Source organism: Phalacrocorax carbo, chromosome 7 (genome assembly GCF_963921805.1).
Source record: "Phalacrocorax carbo chromosome 7, bPhaCar2.1, whole genome shotgun sequence".
In the NCBI taxonomy this organism is placed as follows: domain Eukaryota; kingdom Metazoa; phylum Chordata; class Aves; order Suliformes; family Phalacrocoracidae; genus Phalacrocorax; species Phalacrocorax carbo.
This window is the reverse complement of record NC_087519.1, coordinates 12,711,866-12,734,103: the sequence shown is the minus strand read 5'-3', so window position 1 is coordinate 12,734,103 and position 22,238 is coordinate 12,711,866. Positions and strand designations below refer to the sequence as shown.

Here is a 22,238-nt window from a genome sequence, read left to right as displayed (position 1 = left end):
CTACAACTTGTGATGGCTTTTGGTATTGGATTATCCCTTTATTATCAGTCATAGATTACTTGACAAAAGCTGTTGAAGCAGGGGTAGAAGAATGGAATATCTTAAGGCAGTTTTAGCAAACAAGACTTATGAAATTAATTAAATATATTTTCTGTACAATGATTTAACATCCACTTCTGCACGTTTTGGCTCTCAGTGTTACTTATTGACAGGATTATTCAGGTCACATAATTGGAAATGTTCTAACATGTTTTCTGGAGCCACACAAAAATCTGACAGAGGTCCACTCCTGTTTAGATTTGTCAAGGTTTCTGTATTTCTTCTGCTCTTCCTTTGCACGAAGAATGAGCAAATGGCTGCACCACACCTTCAAGAAATCTCCTGTGCACACAGATATACAGCCAACCCTAGCAATAATGCCTGAAACTTAAGAATGCAGTTTATCACACTTTTAGCAAGAACACAAGGCCACAGAATAAACTAAAAAAAAAAACTGTTTTATTGTGACGTTTATGACATTGAACCCTTGTTGATATGAACGACTATGGGTACTCTTGACACGTTACATAATGTCATGGTGTAGGATGGCACTGACTGTCATCTGACTTTTGAGAATGTTTAATGGTCCCTACTGACCTCAGTGCATTTTGGCAAGTCACAGAAACTTTATCATCAGGTTTGTGTATACAGTTAACAAGTAGTTGGTCTTATAAGCACCATTACAAACCCTCACATTAAGGGTATTATTAATCTAGTTTACAAATGCTTCATTGATAAAAATAGCATGATTACAGTATACACACACTTAATTTACATGTAATGTATTATAGGCATAACTGAGATAAACTACTGAGCTAACTTTGGTTGATTGAAGTATTTAGACTGAATAATGGCAATTTTGGCTTCTAAGTTGTGTAAATATTACAGTGCATTTATAAATCTAGGTTGAAAATTTACTAGCACCAAACGGATATCATAAATGGCTGACCTAGTAAGTTGTAGTTGGAGAAGCGAAGTTTAAGAATTACAAAAATAGAGCTGTCCATCAGTTGAAAGCACATTCTTGTACCTCTGCTGAAATGATGATGTGTCTCAGCATCAGTGGCCAACTTCCAATGATAAAAGTCCCAGTTTTCAAGATTCAACATATCAAGGTAGCTCAGCTACACTTAAAAGCCTGAGAAAGTGGTTGTTTTGAGCTAGGGTATTCATCCTGTACCTTGTTTATGTAATAATATAATAGTGCTCATTCATACAAATGTACTCATGTAAGATTGTACCTATGATATGGAGAATCTGATTGGGAGGAATATTCAGTCCTACCTATCTATCTTTGGTTTAATTATTTGGTCTTTGGTTGATGAATTAATGAAGCAATATCTGAATTTTCATTTTCAGGTTATCTCCCAGCTCACCACTGAGGTAGTCTTTGTCATGTTTCTCTTCAAGCTGGTTAAGTTCCTTCTTTTTATAGAGTGGAATACTACTGATTTGTAATGAATAGTTTCCAGGCACTGGCTTCTTCTTTGTGAAATGAAGGTAACTTATCCCGTCCTTCTTATTGATTCTAAAGAAACCATCTTCATTTCCAGAGTCAATTAAATATCGGTTATGGTTTGTCAGTGTCGTGAGGGCAGGAAGCAGTTCCAGGATGCGATCTTTGTTACTGAGATCCGAGATGTTGATGGAGAAGATTGCTGCTTTCTCAACATCCCAGCTGGCGAGACTGATTGGCGACTCCAGCTCTCGCTGATCCTGCAGAAGAACAAATGATGTTAGTTGGCTTTGTCAAAGAGCATTTCGTATGTGCCTTTGCATATGTATTTCTTACCCAGATCATTCATTATTAATGAAATAATATTTAAAAGGAGGTCTGTAATATCATCTGTCATATCCACTATTATGGGCCTAGGACTTGTTAGGATAAAGTAAGGTCTTTGTCACTGTCCCTGCGTGGGTAATGGGAGCCTGAGACAGGCACTGAAAGTTTCTGCGTATGGGTTCCACTGCCTGACAAAAATCCTCTCCCTGCTTGGAGACCACAACCAGTCTCCTACAACAAGGGCAGCAAAGGTATACTCCTCCTCGCTGTCAGGGGAACCACAAGCTAACCTGAACAACAATGTGCAGAAGAGAGCAGGGTCTGTAGGGGAGGCACAACATTTAGGTGGGAGTTTTCTGCTTTGCAAGATTCACTTTGTTTAGGCATGGAGCCAGGGTGGCCTGCGGGTACAGTGGGGTACTGGAAAAGCAGCATCACCCCTCACCTCTGAGTGATGGTAACTGGGCTCCCCGAGTTCCCTGTGCATGAGTCACGTTGCAGTGGCAGAATGATAACGTTTCAGACAGCACATCAGCTGTAACGTTTTAATTTGGAAAGCAACGGAAGCTCTACCTTGCCTCTGAGACAGATCCAGCACTAATCACAGGGAGTACTGAAATGCACTGAAGAAACACAGTTGAAGACCTGACTCTGCCCAAAATCAAATGTGCACACTCTTCTGGGCAAAAGCACTTTCCTGTCTTCTTGTATTAGCAGAGCACCATGCACTGAGCACCTAATGCAAACAGCTAACAGGCTCCCTAATCCCCTGTATTTGTGCCTGAAAAGCAAGCTGTTCAGCACATACACGTGAGCAGAGTGCAGGTGACATTTAGCTCAGGGTAGTGGTGGTGTGGCAACATTTTACAAGAGTGTTCAGTATCTCTTGGTTATATTTGGAACGCAATACACGCGTTTGCATAGCCAGACACATACTTTCAGCTGAATGACAAATACCTGACAGTCTAGAGAACTGCCATGACCTGCTGCTTCTCTGGCCAGGTCAGGGCAGATCCCTTCTCCTGTAACATCACTGTAATCTTAGACTGGATGAAGAAGTGAGAAGTCAAATGACCATGGACTTGGTAATATAAGCTGTTTACAGTTTGCTGAAGCCTGTGTATAACTAACGTGAACAATAAGGTTTAAATCCAGTGACTTGGACTGAACATTGGACTGGATGACCAGACTGGGCAATACTGACTTTTTATTGCAAGAAGTTGAAATAAGCCAATGTGGGACTCCTTACGTAATACAAGGAGTTTGAATTTTGCACAACAGGGGCTACAGTAACATTACACATTACAAGATCATGTTTCTATCACAACTTCTGCACTTGTCTGGTTGGTGTGGTGCTGGAAGCCTAGCTGAATAACAAACAGAATTATAACCACCTCCATCCCATTGTCTCACTATTGCGATCAATTTGGAACAAACCCCAGCAGGGGGAGTTTGGCAAAGGATTTACTTTAATGCTTTTTTGAGAAACCTTTCTAAGAACTAAAGGAAAATACCTCCCCAAGGATTAGTGAAAAGGGATGTCTATCCTTTGCATAAAGACAAAACATCACACAGCAGACTAGCTTCATATAAATATAAGTGCTGAAACCACTTATTAATATTTGGTTAATTTAAAAAAAGCCAGTGACAACAGCTAGGAAGAAGTGCACCTGTGTGAGCATCACAATAGATGACAAGCATTTCACTGACACAATTATGCCATCGGAGGCAAATGGAGACCTGCCGCTGTCCCAGCAACTTCCTAGCAATAACAAATGAAGCTCTGCCTCCGTTCTGCTGCCCGGGTCAGTGGTGAGCGCTGTGTGCAGCCTTGCTGGCAGCCTTGGCCACAGGATGGCAACCTGAGTGACTGACTGCAAGGGTCTGGACAAGCCCCAGGAAGGGCTGCAGCCCTGGACTCCCTCCAGGTGAGGTGTTCGCTTCCACAGCTCTGTGTTTGCTTTGGAGAGGGCTCCAGCCCCGGACACGTGACACGGCACTGCTTGGCAGGATCCACATCCACCCTGACCAACGCATCCTGCCTCTCTGGCCACCAGGTCACACAAATGTTTTACATACCCGCCGTCCTCTGACATCAAGAGCCTGCTTTGCTGATGAGTGGACTGCTCTCTAGACACCTGGATGGGGATTTATTTTAGTGTTTGATGCGACATAGATATTAGGTATGCAGGGACTGCAGAGGATGACCTTTGCCTAATGACAGTGAACAATTTCAGAAAGCCCCCACACAGACTACTTGACATCCAAAATCAGCTCTTTGGTCAAATTTGTTTGGGGTGTACATTTTTCCTGTGGGATTGTCTCTTGGCACACCTCCGTCTGAGACTGGCTTTCACAAGACAACCGCAAACCCTTTCTCCAAAAAAGAGTCAGTTACCTCTCCTTCATTTGCAGTTTCATTAGTGCTTCTGCGCTTCCTTCCTCTCTTGTGATAGCCATTGATTTTACACTCATAACAAGCTTCTGGAGAGAGGGAGTTGTCATCTACTTCTCCACTGAGTGAAAGCTCTTGTCCTTGACCTTTGCCTAGCCCCACTCCAGAAACACAGTGTCTGAGGAAAGAAGAAATTAAAAATTAATTCCAGTGAGACATAGATCTTATCAAAAGCTGAATTTGGGGGACACTGAATACAAATAATAAGGCAATTACGCTGCATTCATTTCCTAGGAAAAATTTCTGCTGAAGTCAACAGGCAAAATTCTCACTGAATCACAATGCAGCTACCTCTGATTTCAGGAACTTGGCTCCATAAGGCTTTGCCTAAGAGAAACCTGCCAATACTTAACAGTTTTAAAAACACAGGCTTAAGCTCTGAGAAGTTGTTAGTAATTTCTGTCATCCAACCTGGAACACATTAAGAGACACAGATTTTCAGAAACTGCTGAAAAATCTGAAAAGCAAGGTCTGTCGTAATGTATCCCAAAGCTTTTAGTCACTTCTAAAATTTAAGCCACAACCTTTCTGCTTTCCATTTGAATTGCTTGGTCCTACATGATGCACAGCCCTAACACTTACACAGAAGCAAGTGAAATTGTTTTTCTTGATAAAGCAAACATTTACTAAAAAAAAATTTATTCATTTGGAACTCAGAAGAATATGGAAGATACAAGAACATAAGAGCATACAGAATTGTTATTCCAAGTGGGTGATGCCACTTGTATATTATCATTTGTCTTTGGAGCTAGTAGTGGGTGTTTTGGTTTGGTTTTTTTTTGGTTAGGTTTTTTTGGGCTTTTTTGGTGGTGTGGGGTGGTTGTTTTTTTTTTTTGGTGGTTGGTTTTTGTTTGTTTGTTTGTATTTTCTTTTAAAGGAGATGAGTGATACACCACAAATCACAGCGAGGGCTGTGAGCTCCCAAGTGGCAAGCTCAGAGGACTTTGCTAGCTGCTGGGGTGTGCAGGAGAGAGGTGAAAGCAGTAGCTTAAAAGATATGATTGAACCTGGTAGCCCTGACCAAATTTCACTAAGCATTAAAACCATGTTGCTCCCTTCCCTTGGTTACCTTTCCCCTCCCTCATCTCCACAATCCTATCCCTCTTTTATTAGTGACAATCCCCCTGGTTCTGCTGCACCACACTACAGAGAAGGGAGCGGATTATGTCCCCTTTATGTCTGTTAGTTTAAAATGAGAATCCCTTACCCTTGTCCTATTCTGAAGTAACCAGGTGGACATCCACAGACATAGCCACCTTCAGTATTTGAACAACCATAACTGCATGGGGCTTGCGCAGAACCGCATTCATTGATATCTTGGCAACCTCCACTAAACTGTTCATACTGAAATCCGGTAGGGCACATACATTTATAGCTTCCCAAAGTATTGTGGCAAGATGCTCCTCCACAAATGTGTGCACTGAGACATTCATTTTCATCTGGAAAAGAAGCAGAAGATACCATGTTAACTTTTACTCTCAGGTGTAGTCCAACCTACCCCTTCAGAAAGGTCATGTTTGACTGTTGCTAAACATGCTGCCACATCAGACAGACAGAAATGGAGAACAGGGCTTGGCCTCACCCTTGGCTAGGGCAGCGGTCTCTAGGAGATGACTACAACCATACAACAGAGCAACATTTGGGCTACTCTACAGAAGATGTTTCATGCCACGTCAGCTCATGCTCTGGAGAGCAGAGAAGCAGAGGAGGCAACTTTATTTTTGTTCCAGAAACGACTGAGAAGAATAAAACTTTGTACAGCCAACAATCTGGTCCAGTAATCCCATGTTCATAATGCTATTAAATATTAAATGAAAAAGAGTAAGGAATCAAGCTGTGACACCTTTTCCAGGCACTTAAAATCCCTCCCTACACACTCACATTTATATATGAGGTACAGGTAAGATACAGGAACAAGAAGTAAAGTGAAAATAAAGGCAGCTGTAGATACAAAAGACTGCCACATTCTGAGCCAGCCCTCTTCCAAACTTCCAAGTGTGGCACTGTAGGAGTTTGAGGTCGGTTCAGGCTTGTTTACTGTAAATGGCTGTTTTTTAAAATGTAGATGGTCTGATTTTTTTTTTGTCTGATGTGGCAAATTGCTTCGAAACATACTGAATGCTGCTGTTCTCCTGTTTTCTGTGATAAAGCGACTCATGCACATTGCTTGTGTGTGCACATGCATAAGGAATGCCATCTGGACACTGCATGGATAAAATGTAAAGCACAGAGCAGCATCTCTGACCTAAGCATCCAGGTTACAGGAGAATAAGTACTAATTCAGAGCATTATTGTCTTTTTCCAAACAATGTGGCTGCTTGTTCTTTGTTTAAAAGCAATGCCTTTGCTTCTTGCAGCCTGATTTACGGCATGGTGCATTACAGAATTCCCTGGGCAAGGGACGCAGTCACACACAGCACAAGACAAGGGAGGAACCAAAGCATTCTTCAGTGATTATCTAAATATGTGTTGCAGCAACATCAAAAGTCCCTGAACACTTCATTAAATAAGCTAAAAAAGACACAAACTGTTTGCAGACTTGGGATTGCCAAGGAATATGAAGGAATTGTCACAGAAAAACCTATTACATCGATTCTTCCCCTGTGGTCCACCCAGCAGATCTAGGTAAGTATCTTAAGCATATACAATTACAGACGTTACAATGCGAACATGTGGAGACCACAGGGTATTTAAACCTGAGGCTGAATTATGTGTCACCAAAGCCTGTAGGAGTTTTGCCATTACCTTAGAGCAATGTTTCAATATTGGTCACACTTAACACAGAAATCATATCAACATCATAAATGCACGTTTGGGCCACAGAAAGTTACTGCACCAAGAGGAGATACGCTCACTTCGCCTTGCTCCACAGAAGCAAGAGTGTGGATGCTAGTGCGTTTAATTCCCTTATTTTGAGTGACTGTTGGATGAAAAAATATGAAAAAAAGTGGAAAAAAACCCAGTTATGGGAGCCTCAGATTTGGTGCAAGCTGTGCTGTCAGGTACCAGCCTTGCTCTCCTGTGCTCTGCAACATGCATCTCTGTCATGCTAAGCTTCAGCAGGAAGGAGAGATGCTGTGAGGATGGAGGAAACCAAACCTCCTTCTCTGAAGTTTTGGGTTTCTGCCTGGACTGCCCCATGTCCAAGAAGGTGGAATTGTTATCTGAGTCTTTCCCCAGTTGTGGCTCTCAGTGCATTTTTCCCTGGTGAAGTTTCTTGTGATCAGTATTTGTGGTGCCAAGGTGGGGGAAATACCAGGGTTTATGCATTTTGAAACTGATATTCCCTGTATAAAATCTAAACAGTAGTCAGTGGGCTCAAAAGCTGGAAAAACAGTGTACACCTGGTTTGGAAATACACTTGGTTAAATGCTAACACCCAGGAAAACTTGAAAACAGCCAAGATGTTTTGCATAACTGAGAGCTGCACTTTTTCAGATTCCACAATGTCCTCCAGCAGCCAGACGTGGCAGTGCTGCTCCCCTTCCCACCCCCCACCCCCCACCCCCTCCCCGCAGATTAAACTCCAATTTAGCTCTAAGACCTGCTAGTTTGTTTAATATTCAAAACCACCATATGTTTGCGCTCCTTCCTTATTCTCTTGTGTGTTACAGGCATAGCGTACTGGAGCACAAGCAAACATCACAGCAAGGACTGCATAAAAAGTCAGGAGGTTCGGTAAGCATAATTAAAAGCAGAGAGCTCCCTAGAGCACCACAGTGATAACAAGCAAAAGCATTTTTATGTATCTGAAAGCAAAGAAAGCCAAACAAAGAGTTATGAAGCCCTTTGTTCTCAGAGAGGTCATCAAACACATCTCCGGTATCCATACAAGACTAGCTTGCACGAAGCCCATTTAATGTGACTAAAAACACACATAACTGTCACTAGAGAAAAAAATTATTCATGTTTCTCCTGTTTGAATATGCCACGTGGTACATTGCTGAAACGTATAGAGACTTTTCCCATGACTTCTGCAGACTTCCCGGTTCTGTCTGCTCAAGTCACATCCAGCATCAATGCTCTGCACATGCAGCCCCATCTATGAGGGCTCAGAGACTTGGGATAGAACCAAAGTTTAGATAGGGAAGAAATAAGCATTTTAATTCACCAGCATATTTACTTCTTAACATAAACAAAGAGCACTAACATTTGTTATTTATCAGAATTGCCCTGTAAGCACTTGTTATAAACTGTATCCCAAAGCTGCAAGGATGCATCTTCAGACAAAGAGCAGCAGCTTTGCTGAAATATGACAAATGGTTAATTCTGTAAAGAGAAGAGGCTTAAACACAGCAGCCTTCCCTGTAGGTGTTGTAAGAATGATAAAAGCACAGATCAAGTAGGATTTTAATAGAATTTTAGATGCTTTGGGCCAGAAGTTTGATTTTACAATTTAATAATCCAAACTTTGGGTTCTGAGTCTGCCAGGTTCAACCCAGGTTCATCTCTCAGACGTACCTGTGTCTGAGCAGAGACTGTTGAACAGCCGAGTAAGACTTCCTTTGTTCAGACCACATGAGTAAGAGAGTAATAGAATTCCCTCAAAAATCAATACAACTTTAGCACCCTCAAGGATAATTTTGTGGTTAAACACTTGTCAATCCAGCACATAGGCTACTGGGTGCTTCATATCCACTCTGCCTTTCACAGGAGGGCAACATTTGTGATGAAACTGCTGAACTTACTAAATTATAATCAGAAAAAAAGAAAATACAGCAACTGCACCATTGCACTTCACTTCTTGCTGCTAACAAAGGTAACATGCATTTTAATGTATGAATTTAAAAAGTGACTTGCCAACACATTGGTTCCATTGGTAATGCTGGAGATATCCTTGTGGGCAGCTACACCTGTATCCTCCAATTATATTTTGGCAGCCATGCTGACACCGGTGGTTTCCATCACATTCATCAACATCTAAAAAGGTGAGACACGCTCTGAGTTTTGGGAGAGAAGCTCAAATTATGCTATATTTAAAAGTATGTTACAAATTATGAATATATTAATATATCATACACATAGAGGTATATTTCAGGATCTTTCAGAAACCTGACCAGTGCTGGGAGACTACTTCAGGCCTTTCAGGTTTGGATTTCTGGCTCCACAGCAAGTAAGTTAGGGCTGAAAGTTCAAATTCAGCCACAATTTTCAGTTTTTGCATTCTGCTATGGAGCAGAGAGTCATTGGTATATGGGACCCCCAAGGCTTTCCTAAGGCTCCCAGCTCCACAGCAGACAGTCCCTTGCTTTCTACCCAAGCATCCAGCCCAGGAATCCCAGGATATCTCTTTTCAAAGCAAACTAAACTATATCCCAGGAGAAGGCTCTAGAGGCTCTAGGGACCCAGAGGAATAAAGTCTGCAGCCCTTGAACTCTCTCTCTCTCTTTAGCAGGTTGCCTTGGAGATGGAAGACTTCCTGTTCTTGGTGAGTCCCTCAGAACTCCATGCAGAACGCAACAGAAGTTTGCTGAACTTGCAATGCTTAAATTAAAACATCCCAGGCTAAATGGAAGTATCCTCAGAAAATATCTGTCCAGCTCTTTAGAATCATGCAATATATCTAGTTATTCAGGCCCATGGAGAGAAATACTGCCTTGCTGGTACATTTCCATACCCCATCCCCCTTCAATCTACACTGCTGAGTCCATAGGTTTTGGTGCTTACTCCATAGGTCCTTCCTTGGATGACTGTATGGCTGAGAGAAGATGAAGGAAAGCAAGAGAAGGCCAAGTTAAATGCACTGTGTTGTACCTACCTTCACAGCTAAGCCCAGTTTGATCGAGTGAGAAGCCACGTTGACACTCACAAACAAAACTTCCTGGCGTATTCTGGCAAATGCCCTTCGCCCCACATAAATTGATTTCAGTAGCACACTCATTATTATCTGAAGGAAACCAAAGCCTGAGTGTTACTTTTTATTCTGTGTTGTGAAGATGATCATTTAGCAATGATGACAATTAACAGTTTGTGACAAAAGGTAAAGCAACATCAGTAATGTAGCTGTTGTACTGCCTTCTCCATTTTTCTACTTTGCACTACAGGAGGAGAGCTTACATTACCTTCTTTTTTTCATTTGAAAACACTAAGAAGAGCTATGGGAAGGGAGAAGCTCCTTCACCAAGAATATGGAGTTTGATGTTCTAATCTTCAAATACTCCCAAATTCACACCAGTACCATAGGATCATCAGACTGCCACAAGCACGATCCAACTTGCAGAGCAGAAGGAGTGTTTTGCAGGAAGTAGTTTTGTTTAACATTTCCACAGATATAATGGGTATGTGTTTAAAGGACAACTGCAGAAATGTATGTTTCATGCTTACTGTTTAAAGAAGCCTTGACATGACCTCTAATGTGGGTCCTGCAATGAACTACAAGAACAGAAATGTAACTATTTTTTTGCTCAATGGGTAAGAAAGGGTAAGGCAAGAACTACAAATTGGTGTTTCTGCTGTCTGATTCTTGCAACTGCAAAATTCAAAGACATAGATTATGAAAACAAGAGAAGGTAGAAGGGAGGGCCTCTCTGCATCTTCTCCTCTGGTGGGACTGGGATCAGAACCTGGCCTACATATCCATTTGGTTTCTCAGGAAGCCGATTTCACCTCCATGCTACTTTGCTTCTGGTATAAGAGTCTAATAAATCCCAAATCTCCGTCTACATTCCCACATCACTTACCAATGCAGGCTGTATGGTGCTGAGTGAATCCAGGAGGACATTTACACGTGAAACCCCCAATAGTGTTGACGCAAAGGAACTGGCAGTTGTGCTGCTTTGTTGCACATTCATCAAGATCTAAAAAACCAAGAAAACAGCTTTCACTTATGTTCCCTGTGGAAGACCTGACAGTTCCGCTGGACTTAGAGAGAAGTGATTGCAAATAAATAAGGTATCAAATAAAGTCTTTTGAATCTACATATCACTTTCCACACTTGCTTCCAGTTCCTCTCACATGAAGCCCCACATGTAACAAATGGGACTTGGGAGCTATACTAGATGCTGTTACATAATAAATGTCTGCTCTCACTGCAGTCAATAAATGGGAAGTCACCATCTTGATGAGTGGCAGATTGTAAAACGGTATTGCACTGAAGCATGCTATTACTCCAAAAGAAATATTTAAGTGCACTTAAACAGTGACAAAGCACACTGTCATTTCGCATGCCAAGTTTAGAATTGCTGCTTTAACTTGTGCAGTTTGAGTCAGATCTTTGCTACCAAGATGCACAAATAAATGTAATTATAATGAACATTTCAAAATCTCTCCTGCACTGCTCTTCCTTATTCAGCATGCTGCAGAGGTGGTAGGTTAAAACCCTGTTGATGTTGGACACTGCACTGCAAACCATACTCATCTTTGCATCTGTTAACATACATTTATCACTGAAAATTACAGCTTAAACCAACACGCTTACCAAAATAAGACCAATCGTCTGCTATTGGTTACAAAGTTTCTTAAGATCAGCTGCCATCCAATTACTGTGGATCTACTGTTCATTCAGATTATCAAAAAACTAACTGAAACACCAGCAGGCCACTTCCACTGTCTTTAGTGGAAATACTCACGTGAACCAAGGAGACAGATTTACATCATTTGAATGTCCTTGGATTGGTATTTGCCTGTGAAACACAGCATTTCTGCAGTAAATTCTTTTCTTGATTTTTACCTTTGCAGCTTCTCCCATCTTCTTGCAGGATGTACCCTTTCGGACATGAACACTGAAAGCTCCCCTCTGTGTTTTTGCAGATGAAATTGCAAGGTTTTGGGGACTCATTACATTCATTCAGATCTAGAAGAAGCAAAACCAGATACCTCAGTGCTGATAAGCAAGATTTGTGATGCAGTTTTTCAAAATGCTTAGGAGACAGAAGGAAATCAAAATCCCCAAAGCATTCTAATGAATGACATTTTGCTTTTCTCATTTTTCAAAATCTTTTTATTTTCTTCTTCAAGTTATCTCTTAGCAAAACAATAAACTTTATATATGTACGCCATAATGAAAAACTTACCTATGCAAAGAGTGCCAGTTATATCTGTAGTATAGCCACGGTTGCAATGACAACGGTAAGATCCCCTCTCATTGATACATTCTCCATTACGGCAGACATCGTGAATAACCTTGCACTCATCAATATCTGCAATTAAATTAGGGCTAGTTCACAAGCAGGGCAAGAACTGATCTTATACAGGTTCAACAGATTCTTGTGACCTGACATGAAAAAAACCCACACCCTACATAGAATAAAAAACAGATTACATAAAATAATGAAATGTTGCACAGATTAGGAGTAGTATTACGTGGAAAAATAGGGAATGAAGCATTAATCTAACTTTCAAATGCAATGAACAAGCCCTAAGTGGAAGTGAACAACTGGTGCCAACCATATATTAAAGCCTCCATAAATCCAACATTACTTTGCTTTCATGTACAGAAATAGCTCTTAATCTGTACCTACATACACTCAAATGTGTACCCATTCTAGTGCACGTGTGTCAACCAGCACGCAAAATAACTCTCTGCCAAGCTGGGATGGATGCCTTTGGCTATGCACCCTCCTCCCAAAGGACTGTACTCTCTCAACATGAAAACTCTCAGAAAATTTTGACTGATACCCAAAATATTTAGGACCTCACAGTGTTCAAATATGCAAAAAGAGTTTATAATTTATCACTGAATTTGACATTGTGTAAGAGGCCCTTTAACAGAAAAGTCAGTACCTGATCCATTAGACATGTATCCTCGGCCATGAGGGCAAAGCTTCCTGAAGGCCACGGTGCCTGGGAAGGGGCAGACCTCACAGTTTTGCCCCCAGCCTCGGCCACCATCACAGCAGCATTCAGACTTGGTGACAGAGTTCCTGTTGCTTGATCCAATTTGACACATACTTTGTAAGACTTCAGTGAAGCAGTAGCCCTCCCTGTTGTCTGAAAGACAAATTATGCATCACAGAGAATCCTAATAGTGACAACCTCCAGAGGGTCATGAGATATTAGGAATTTAGTCAGAAATATAAAAGAAAGGGCATACTTCACCCTGGGACTGTGGAACTGAGAGTGAAAGACCACCAGCAGAAAGAGAGAGAGCACAATGTCTAAGGAAACAAAGACAACAGGAAGTTTAGAAAGGTGGAAGACAAGTTACATTATGCTTATAAAAATAGACGTTTCTGAACCCAGATTAAAAGGACTGGCTGAGAATCAGGACCAAAGAAAAGGCAGAGTAATTCCCAGCTGACTGAAACCACCGAAGAGTCAGCTTTCATAGCGAGTCAACTCAACCAGACTGTCTGAAGAAAGTATAAGGTTAGCATGGGAAGAATGAACTTGCAGGAGGCACCTACTTAAAAAGGCCCCTTCCTGAAGGCATGTAAATTCAAGAGCATGTTTACTCACTATACCTTTCTAAGTTTAAGTTCAACCACAGTTTCTGCTATCAAAGTGATAGTTCACCAGGGTGTTAATGTGTGACTTACCAAGGCATTCGTTCTGGGTGTCGCTGACAGTGAATCCCTCATTGCATTCACATCTGTAACTTCCCACTGTGTTTACACACCGGCCATTCTCACAGATCCCAGGTTTGGTCTGACATTCATTCTCATCTGTGTTTATGAAGTGATATGACAAAAATCAAGTCCATTAAGTGGATTAATACAGGTTAGAGAAGTTTGTATGGAGTTCTTAAGCTGTGCATTCTGCCTGGTTAAACTGGCATTTTTTTTTTTTTTAAATAAAGTCTCTTTGATTCAATTTTCAGCGGAAAGATGACCATCTAGCTCACCATATTATATATTTGGTTATTTGTTTTCTCTGCAATATATTCCTCATTGGTTTTCAAAATTTTTCATAGTTACAGCTGCATTTCTGAATGCCATCCAAAGTTTAAAAACAATTCGTATCTACTCTCATTCACACTAACCAAGATAAAAAACTTACACCAATGGGCCCAATTCTTTTTTCTTCAGACAGACCAATTCAGCAGCAGCAGTACAAACTGACTGTAAAGACAGCCACATCCAGATTTTCTATTTGCTGCCCATATGTGTGCACACTTGAACAGTGAAGCAAAGTGTGTATAGCATCGGTAGATCCATTACACAGGTAGTTGTGTAATTCTTCCTCAGAGTTCCTTAACACTTTGTTAAATCCAAATTTTCAGCTCTACTGAGGAACTGTGTGTATCACAAGCTTCAACACTTCAGTGTCACTTACCCATACAACCTTCCCCATCTGGTCTGCGCTGATAACCAGGTCCACAGATACACAAATAGGTGCCAATTAGGTTTTTGCACTCCATCTGTTTTGAGTCACAGTCGTGAATTCCTTCTTCACACTCATTCTGATCTAAAACACAAGGTTTAGACTTCATTATATAGAGAGACAATCCTGGAAATTCACAATAGTAAATTCTGACTTCGGAATTTCAATCATAATCAAACTCTACACATACTTTTATTGTGCTAAACTAACCATCAGATATACTAGCCTAGAGCAAATTGATTTCTCCCAAATGCCCATTTTCAGGGCAAAACAAAACCATATCATCTGATATGACCTCACTTTATGCAGATGTGTAAGTTTACGGGCAGGACAGGGCTAATACAATCAACTGCATAATGCAAACCATAGAATTTCATCCCAAATTCTTTCTGACTCAGTTACTTCCTGAGATTAAAACTCTGGCCCAATAGTGCAGTGAGTCAGAGCCCTACCCCTGCAGGAACTTGAAATCATTATCTCATAACTGCAAGAGTCTGGTAGGAGCTTTACCTCTGCACATTCTCCGGTCCTCTCGCAGAACATACCCTGAGGGGCACTTGCATTCGTAGGATCCAAAAGTGTTCACGCAGCGGAAAGCACAGAGCAGAGGGTTCTGAATGCACTCATTGACATCTGGATTTGGAGCAACAAAGACCATAGGAGAAGGGAAACATACTTTTGTAAAACTCAGCAGACTTGAGTGCACAGGCTTTAGGTATGGGGAATACCACAGATCCCAGTTTACTGAGGGCTAAATTTTAATAGTTGGGGACCCACGGTTCTACTCATTATGGATTTCTGTACAGGAGCAGACACCAGACAGGCCAGGATGTTTGCACAGCTACCTGAAGTTTCAATATCTTCAATGGTAAGCAGCCAATGGAAATAATTTTCAGATCCATGCTGCCAAAATACTGTCCGAGTTAAAACTGTATCTCTTCCACATCTAGGCTCAGTTTTTATGACTGTTTATTTTTAAATTCTAGATGCACTAATTCAGCATCTATGTACACTGAATTCCATAAAACAATATCCTTACTAGAAACATTACTTTGACGTGCATTTACATACACTTTGGGTTACTTGAGTATGGGCTACTGCTATATAATGATGTTTATGCACTCTGCTAACAACTCCTCTGCAATTTGAACTTTCACCTGAATTCCACAGGAAAGTGAATGAAGCTCTAACTGTACATAAAACTAAGGCAAGCTGATGCAGAAATAGAAGTATTCTTTTTACGGGCTTGCGAACAAATATATTGTGGCGGATAATTTAAGAACAGCTGTGTCGGGTCAGAAGAGAGTGTCAGAACGTCCTAGGACATTCTCCTGTCCCTGGTTGTAACAGCAGAATAAGAGTATTATAAAAAAAACCATACCATGTATGCAGCCTGATACAGCCTCTCAATTTAAGGACTTCCACAGCCAAAAAGTGACAAACTTTCAGGCTTAATTTCTACTGATGGATTCCCACATAAATTTGTACAATCTGTTTCTGGGTCAATTTATACTTGTGGTCTCACTAATATTCTGCAGCAAAGAGTTCCACAACTTAAGTACTATGCATATAAAAACATTTGCTTTGGTTTGTCTAACATGTTCTCTCTATTTTTGGTACCTCTACCACTTGTGGTTTTATAAATTTAAATCATGTATCTCTTCAAGCACCTTTTCCACACTGAAAAAAATCTAGTCTAATTAATTTTCTGCATGTCCCTTCTGTAACTCTGATCTTCCTTACTCTCCCTTCTTTGGGCATTTTCAAATTATTATTTTTGAAATGAAAGACCAAAGCATGAAAAACATTCAACATAGGGGTACCATGGTAATTGTCTAGTACTTTATTTATATTTTCTGTTTTGTTCCCTGTTTCTTCCCTAACAAACCTAAGCAGCCCATTTTCTATTTTCATCTAGGAGGTAAGCAAAAACCACACACAAAATAAGCAACATTTCTGGGGACTGTTCTGGAGATACCGTACCCCAACATGCCCCACTCCAGGCAGTCCCTTAGAAGATGCTGCCTGAAAGCCTGTTTACGTAACCTCCAGTTAGAAAAGGGTATCACAGTTCAAAGTGGATACAGGAAGGAGGAACTTATTTTTCTGTTTCAGATAAAGATGCATTGTTCCAAATATCATATTTTTTTTTAAGCTGCTTTACTCTGTTCAACTGTTTCTGAAATGAGGAAACTGTTTCAGCACGCAACTACAATGACAGTCCTTAACACATTGGAGTCTCACCTTCACAGGTCATCATTGGTCCAGGCTCAAATCCCTCAACGCAGGTGCATTCAAAACCTCCCACCACATTCCTGCAAGTTCCATTTCCACACGGGTTTCCAACAGCACATTCATCAGTATCTGCAAGCAATTAAATCAAGGCAAGAATACATAGCTCATATGCATTCAACCTTATATACTCAACCAAAAAGATATAAAATCTACCTTGTTGATGTGCAACCAAAAAAATACAAAATTACAAAATACAAGAACTCACTTAAGTTATCGAATTAGAGTCATAGAGTCCTAGGATAATTTGGGATCACTAGAGGTTACTGGGGCCAAACACTCAGCCTGAGCAGGACCAACTTAGAGCAGATTGCTCAGGCCCTGTCCTGACAGGTTTTAAGCAGTAGCAGGGATGGAGACTCCACAACATTTGAATGACATAACCCCACTACTCCTTAATGCCATACTTAGCAGTTCAGGAGATTCCTTAGAATGGAAGATGAAACAGCTATACTCACCCACGCATTGAGCTCCTTGTAGGATGTAACCATATGGACATTCACAGCGGAAAGACCCATCTGTGTTGATACACTGCCCAAATTTACAGTTATCTGGATCAAGGCACTCATCCACATCTTAACCAGAAATACAAATAACACAGTAAGTGCAATTGATTTAATGTACTTTTAGACTTCTCTCAAAGAACAAGTGTTGTTCTGGTGAGAAATATTCCTGAGATCACAAAAAAATATTAAATATTTGAATTTTGATATTTTAGGATGAGGGCACAGAATTTGTCTTGCAAGCCACCTTTCAGAATGCAGAAAAGCAACTGATTCTAAATGTCAGATTAAAAAAACACTCCAACTGGGGCTACAGGGAGAGGAGTAGATATGAAAAGCAGTAGTCATACAGCGCTCCTTAAATGAAAACTTTTGCCAGTAAGGCTGAAGTACTGTTTGTCTTGGGAGAGAACAGCATGTACTGAAGGGATCTGGGAAACTGTTATTTGCACTCAGGGGGATTAAAACCATTTACTGTAAACAGGCTACATAGATTGTGTAAGAAAAGATAGGTATGCTACGTGATTCATTCTCTAGATCCTACAGAAGTTTTCTAGCAAGTCTGCTCAGCATAAATTAAAAAGCCAAATATGCTACTCTAAAAGAAGTTTAATTTCTGATATATGAGAAATTCAAGCTTCAGTTTAAAATTGGTATAAGTAATTGAAAAAAAATGTATAGAAGTTTCCACAATTCATGGCTTTTGGAAATAGTTGCAGAGGTGTTATCCTCAATTGAAAGGGAGAATGGCTTATAGGTAGATAACAGCATACTGATGCAACTACAGCATTGTGCTGTTCAGGCACTTACCCAGTCTTGCGTCACCTGGTCCAACAAGGATGCCAATTCCAAATGGACAAATCTGTCTGAATGCCTCTGTAATTTAAAAAAAATAAAAATTCAAACCATATGTTACGTTCTATCTTGGCGATCAGCATTACCTATGAGCAACACAAGTAACCACGGATACCAATTCATCCTCGTGTTCAGATCTAGAAATATAGTATGTAAATGTGTTAACTGATAATTTAATCTTACATTCATGTAAAAACTGTGTGCTCACTTTACATCTCATCTGATCTCCCCTATGTATATATGTAAAATCCTCCGAATAATTAGCATTATTTAACTTCCTTTAAGGAGCAAGCTAATGCAGTATTTCCCTTTTAGAAGTATCAATACTAGTGACGGCCCACTTTTCTGTTGTAAATGAAAGATTTCCTACATTTTCTGAAGACACAATTTAATCTGTAGTCATCAGTTAGTAGCTCCTTAAAGCATGCCAATCTCTAGTTCTAGAGTAACTGTTAATTTTATTATAGGTAGAGGCTGAGAGTTAAATTTCCAGGTTCAGCTTAGAGTGAAATCACCACTCAGTTTCCAATTCCACAAGGTTTTCTCTGTGGTTCTTGACTATTTAAAGATGATATAAGTCTTTGGAGAAAAAGGCATTCTCTATTTTTTGTTGCAGAAAGCATGTAATTCCTTACCTATGCAAATCACCTGGTATATTCTTGGCATTAGAATAAATAAGAAATCATAAATTTCCACTGTGGTGGCCCAAAGTGCAATGAGGATGCATGTAATCATAAAGGCCCTTCAGCTTCAGAAACTCCTCTAGTTTGGGGCCTGACACACAGAAAAAAATACAAGTCTTGCAACTGAAACTAACCTTCCGTCTCTCCCCTCTAAATTGTATCTTGAGCAGATGGATGGACACAGGACTGCAAATTAAACCATCTCAAGATGCTGCTCAGCATATTCTCTACTAACCATGCTCAGAACATCACAGAACCCTTGACAAGATTTCACTTTTTCTTTTGCAAATCCAGTAGGCTGCAAAGAGGTTTACAGCGCAGCAGTATGATACATTCACAGACATAACAACAGCTACACTTTCTTTAGTTGAAATATATCAGCTGATCTTTGCTGAAGTTGAACACAGTAGAACTAAATGTAGATGCACAGGGCACTGAAAGCAACAAAGTATCTGGCACACTGCTAGGCTCTGAGTGGGAAACTCAGCCCTGTGCAGCTCTGCAGCACAAAACCTGCTCAAGCCTTTGGAAGGAGACTCAGGTGGCACATGTGCTTGAGCTTACCAGCCTGCATTCAGATACCAGACGATGGAGAACATGCATGAGACAACAACTGAGTATTTAAAAAAAAAAACAACCCAAAACAATTCCACTGTCCATGACATGCCAAGACACAAATTTCCCAGACTCAGACATCTTAAAGCTATTCCTTTTTTAACAGATGAGAAAAAGGGCCTTGATATCATCTTCTGAGAATGGTCTGGACTGTGAAAAATTTATGCGCTGACACTTCAAGGATATGTTGCAATGTATACCATGCTTTTCCAACTGACTTTGGTTCAAATGCTCCGGGGCAACAGAATGAAACATGCACAGGCAATAAGCCTAGGAGGAATATTGCAACTGGCACATCTGATTCTCTTTTCTTCCCTTGGCTTTTGTAAGGATTGTCTGCAAAACATCTACATGACTTATTGATGAAATAAACTGTATCAATGTATTGCTGAAACCAGTAATGCTGTTAACCACATTTGTCAGCATGAATTAAAGTCCGTTCAGCAAACTGCACCATGATAGTACAAAGGCCTGTTGACTTGCTTGATGCCTAGTTACTCAGTTTTACAAAGGATGCTAACAAAGGAAAGTGATTCTTTAGCAACAGTCCAGGGAGGCTTTCCTGCATTGAGGCCTGTGTTTTGTCATTCTCTGCTATTTTTGCAAGCCATTCATATTGACAAGATTGCAAATCTAGATATTTTTTTTAATAACAAAATGTAGTCACAAAATGTAACAGTCAGATGTGAACCTAGTTTGACTGTTTGTTTGTTTTTTAATTAGATTTCATGTTTATGGTGCCCCTTCTTATAATTATTTACAATTAGATGAATTCTATTTGTCTTGCACGTATTTCTACTCAGAGCCTATCAAGGACTTCCTACTTTCTGCTTTCAGTATGTGACACCTCCAGAGCAAAATGCTACAATACTCAGCACCTAATCATACTAAGAAATCCATAAGCAAACAAGGAATATGCTTGAGACTGGATTATGCAAGAAATATAGTTTTTGAGACTGCAATGGCATCTGCTTTACAGAAAGCAATCACAATTGCTAGTGTTAAACACCTCCAGAAAATTATCTTTCCTAATTCCTTCTTGTAAGAATCCCAATCCTCTTTCAGTTTTGAGAGGCTACAATGACATTAAGGTAAACTAGTCAATACACACCATCTGCTTCCTCTGGGCAGAGTTCACAGGGATCTCCCCATCCCTGTCCCTTCAAGGCACAGCAACACTCTTGTTTGGAGTGGTTTCGGGACTTCGGCACAGAACATTTTCCATCTTCAAATTTGGTAAAGCAGTAACTTACTCTCAGATCTGCATGGAGAAAAACTTGTTATGAGCAGTTATATACTTTGGCATAGTTTTCATTTAAAGGGGTTAACTGAAAAATTACAGGAGATCCCCCCAAACAAAACACCCAACTTCTATCTGAGTCTATCGAAGACGGACCATTATTGTCTCTGACTGGGGAAGATCTGAAGAGGGAGGGGAGCTCTCTACCACAGTAAAGGAAAGCTATGGGATAACATGTTCTACTTGAGTCATTGAAAAGGAGGGGGGTTTCTCTTTTATCCAGCAGAGGTGGAAGGGCTCTACTCCCCTCTTATCCTCACTCCTCTGTGTAAAAATGGAATACTAGCTTAATTTATTTATATTCTATTAATAGCAAGAATCACTTGAATCAAGAGATTTTAATCAACATGCAATGAAAATACTGTGTAGTGTTAAAATGAAAGGCAATTTTCAGTAGGGCTTTCCTCCCTCATTCTTCTCTGTGATACACACAAAGAAAACTGGTCCAGTGGCACTACATTTTACTCCTGTATGCTGGGTAACTGGGATGCTGGAGCAGAGCTGAGATCACAGACCACAAGCATCCAGCAGGCAGAGAGCTGGCAGCTCCCTGCATTGGCAGGGGGACAGCAACAGGACAGATGTGGAAGCAGCTGCTCATCCCATTTTCTGGCTGCAGCATCAATGCTGGGCAATGTCCAGATTTTACAGAAGTCCTAGGTAATGGCAAGTTTAAAAAAAAACCTTGTTTGGCCTGAGATACTTTAAAACAACCAGTCTTCTTCAGGGGATGGGGAGAAGCACACTTGAAGTTCACACACACAAGTCTGCATTTTCCTCTGATATTATGTGTGAAATAGCGGTGTGTTTTCATAAAGGAGAAGATTAGGCTGCATCCTTTTTTATTGTTTTGTTTCTTGGGGGTTTCTGTGATATTTTTTTCCTTATCTGAAGAGAATAATACCCTCAGACTGAAGAAATCTCATTTATATAAGCTATAAAAGCACAGCTAAAACAGCCATGCTGCTTTCTTGAAGTTGAGTGAGGTAACGCTGCCAAACTGCATGGTGGTTTGGAGACTTGGATGAATGTTTACTGCAGGTTGGATCCATTTTTACCAAAACCACAATTTCATTTAGCCCACTGTGAAGTGAAGAACTCACTATGGTGTCAACAAGCACCACCATTCTGTGCCAAGCATAACTACAGAGGTCCTTATAAAAGTCTTACTCACCAGTGGTTCCCACCGTGCACACTGTATATAGGGCATTTAATGATGTATCTATTTAATAATTTCCTAAGTCTTTAAAATAACTCACTCCCTAATTTGCCGTGCTTGTTCTTTATCCACAAAATAAAATAAACTAACCTGTGGCTTTTCATTACTAGATGTTCAGTTTTTAGCATCTGATCTCTGTCTTAGTACCCATGTTTAGGCTCTGAACAGTGTATGCGGTAATCTAGAAGCCAAAAGACGCTTCAGACTTTTCTAGGCAGATAAGTACTTATTGTC

At 40.4% G+C, this 22,238-nt stretch overlaps 1 protein-coding gene across 1 annotated transcript in view; it reads right to left on the bottom strand.

Annotated features, from left to right (window-relative positions):
- Positions 1–476: 476 nt before the first annotated feature.
- The window catches only part of FBN1 (fibrillin 1), a 161,760-nt gene continuing 139,998 nt past the window's right edge, over positions 477–22,238 (bottom strand). The window contains exons 51-66 of the mRNA XM_064456363.1: positions 20,597–20,746; positions 18,143–18,208; positions 17,288–17,404; positions 16,782–16,901; positions 15,048–15,170; positions 14,490–14,621; positions 13,754–13,879; positions 12,999–13,205; positions 12,290–12,415; positions 11,947–12,069; positions 10,958–11,074; positions 10,036–10,164; positions 9,078–9,197; positions 5,485–5,716; positions 4,221–4,395; positions 477–1,755 (exon numbers count right to left, since the gene is read on the bottom strand). Coding sequence (XP_064312433.1) covers positions 1,366–1,755; positions 4,221–4,395; positions 5,485–5,716; positions 9,078–9,197; positions 10,036–10,164; positions 10,958–11,074; positions 11,947–12,069; positions 12,290–12,415; positions 12,999–13,205; positions 13,754–13,879; positions 14,490–14,621; positions 15,048–15,170; positions 16,782–16,901; positions 17,288–17,404; positions 18,143–18,208; positions 20,597–20,746 — 2,453 coding nt within the window. The 3' untranslated portion in view covers positions 477–1,365. The remainder of the gene's footprint in view (positions 1,756–4,220; positions 4,396–5,484; positions 5,717–9,077; positions 9,198–10,035; positions 10,165–10,957; positions 11,075–11,946; positions 12,070–12,289; positions 12,416–12,998; positions 13,206–13,753; positions 13,880–14,489; positions 14,622–15,047; positions 15,171–16,781; positions 16,902–17,287; positions 17,405–18,142; positions 18,209–20,596; positions 20,747–22,238) is intronic.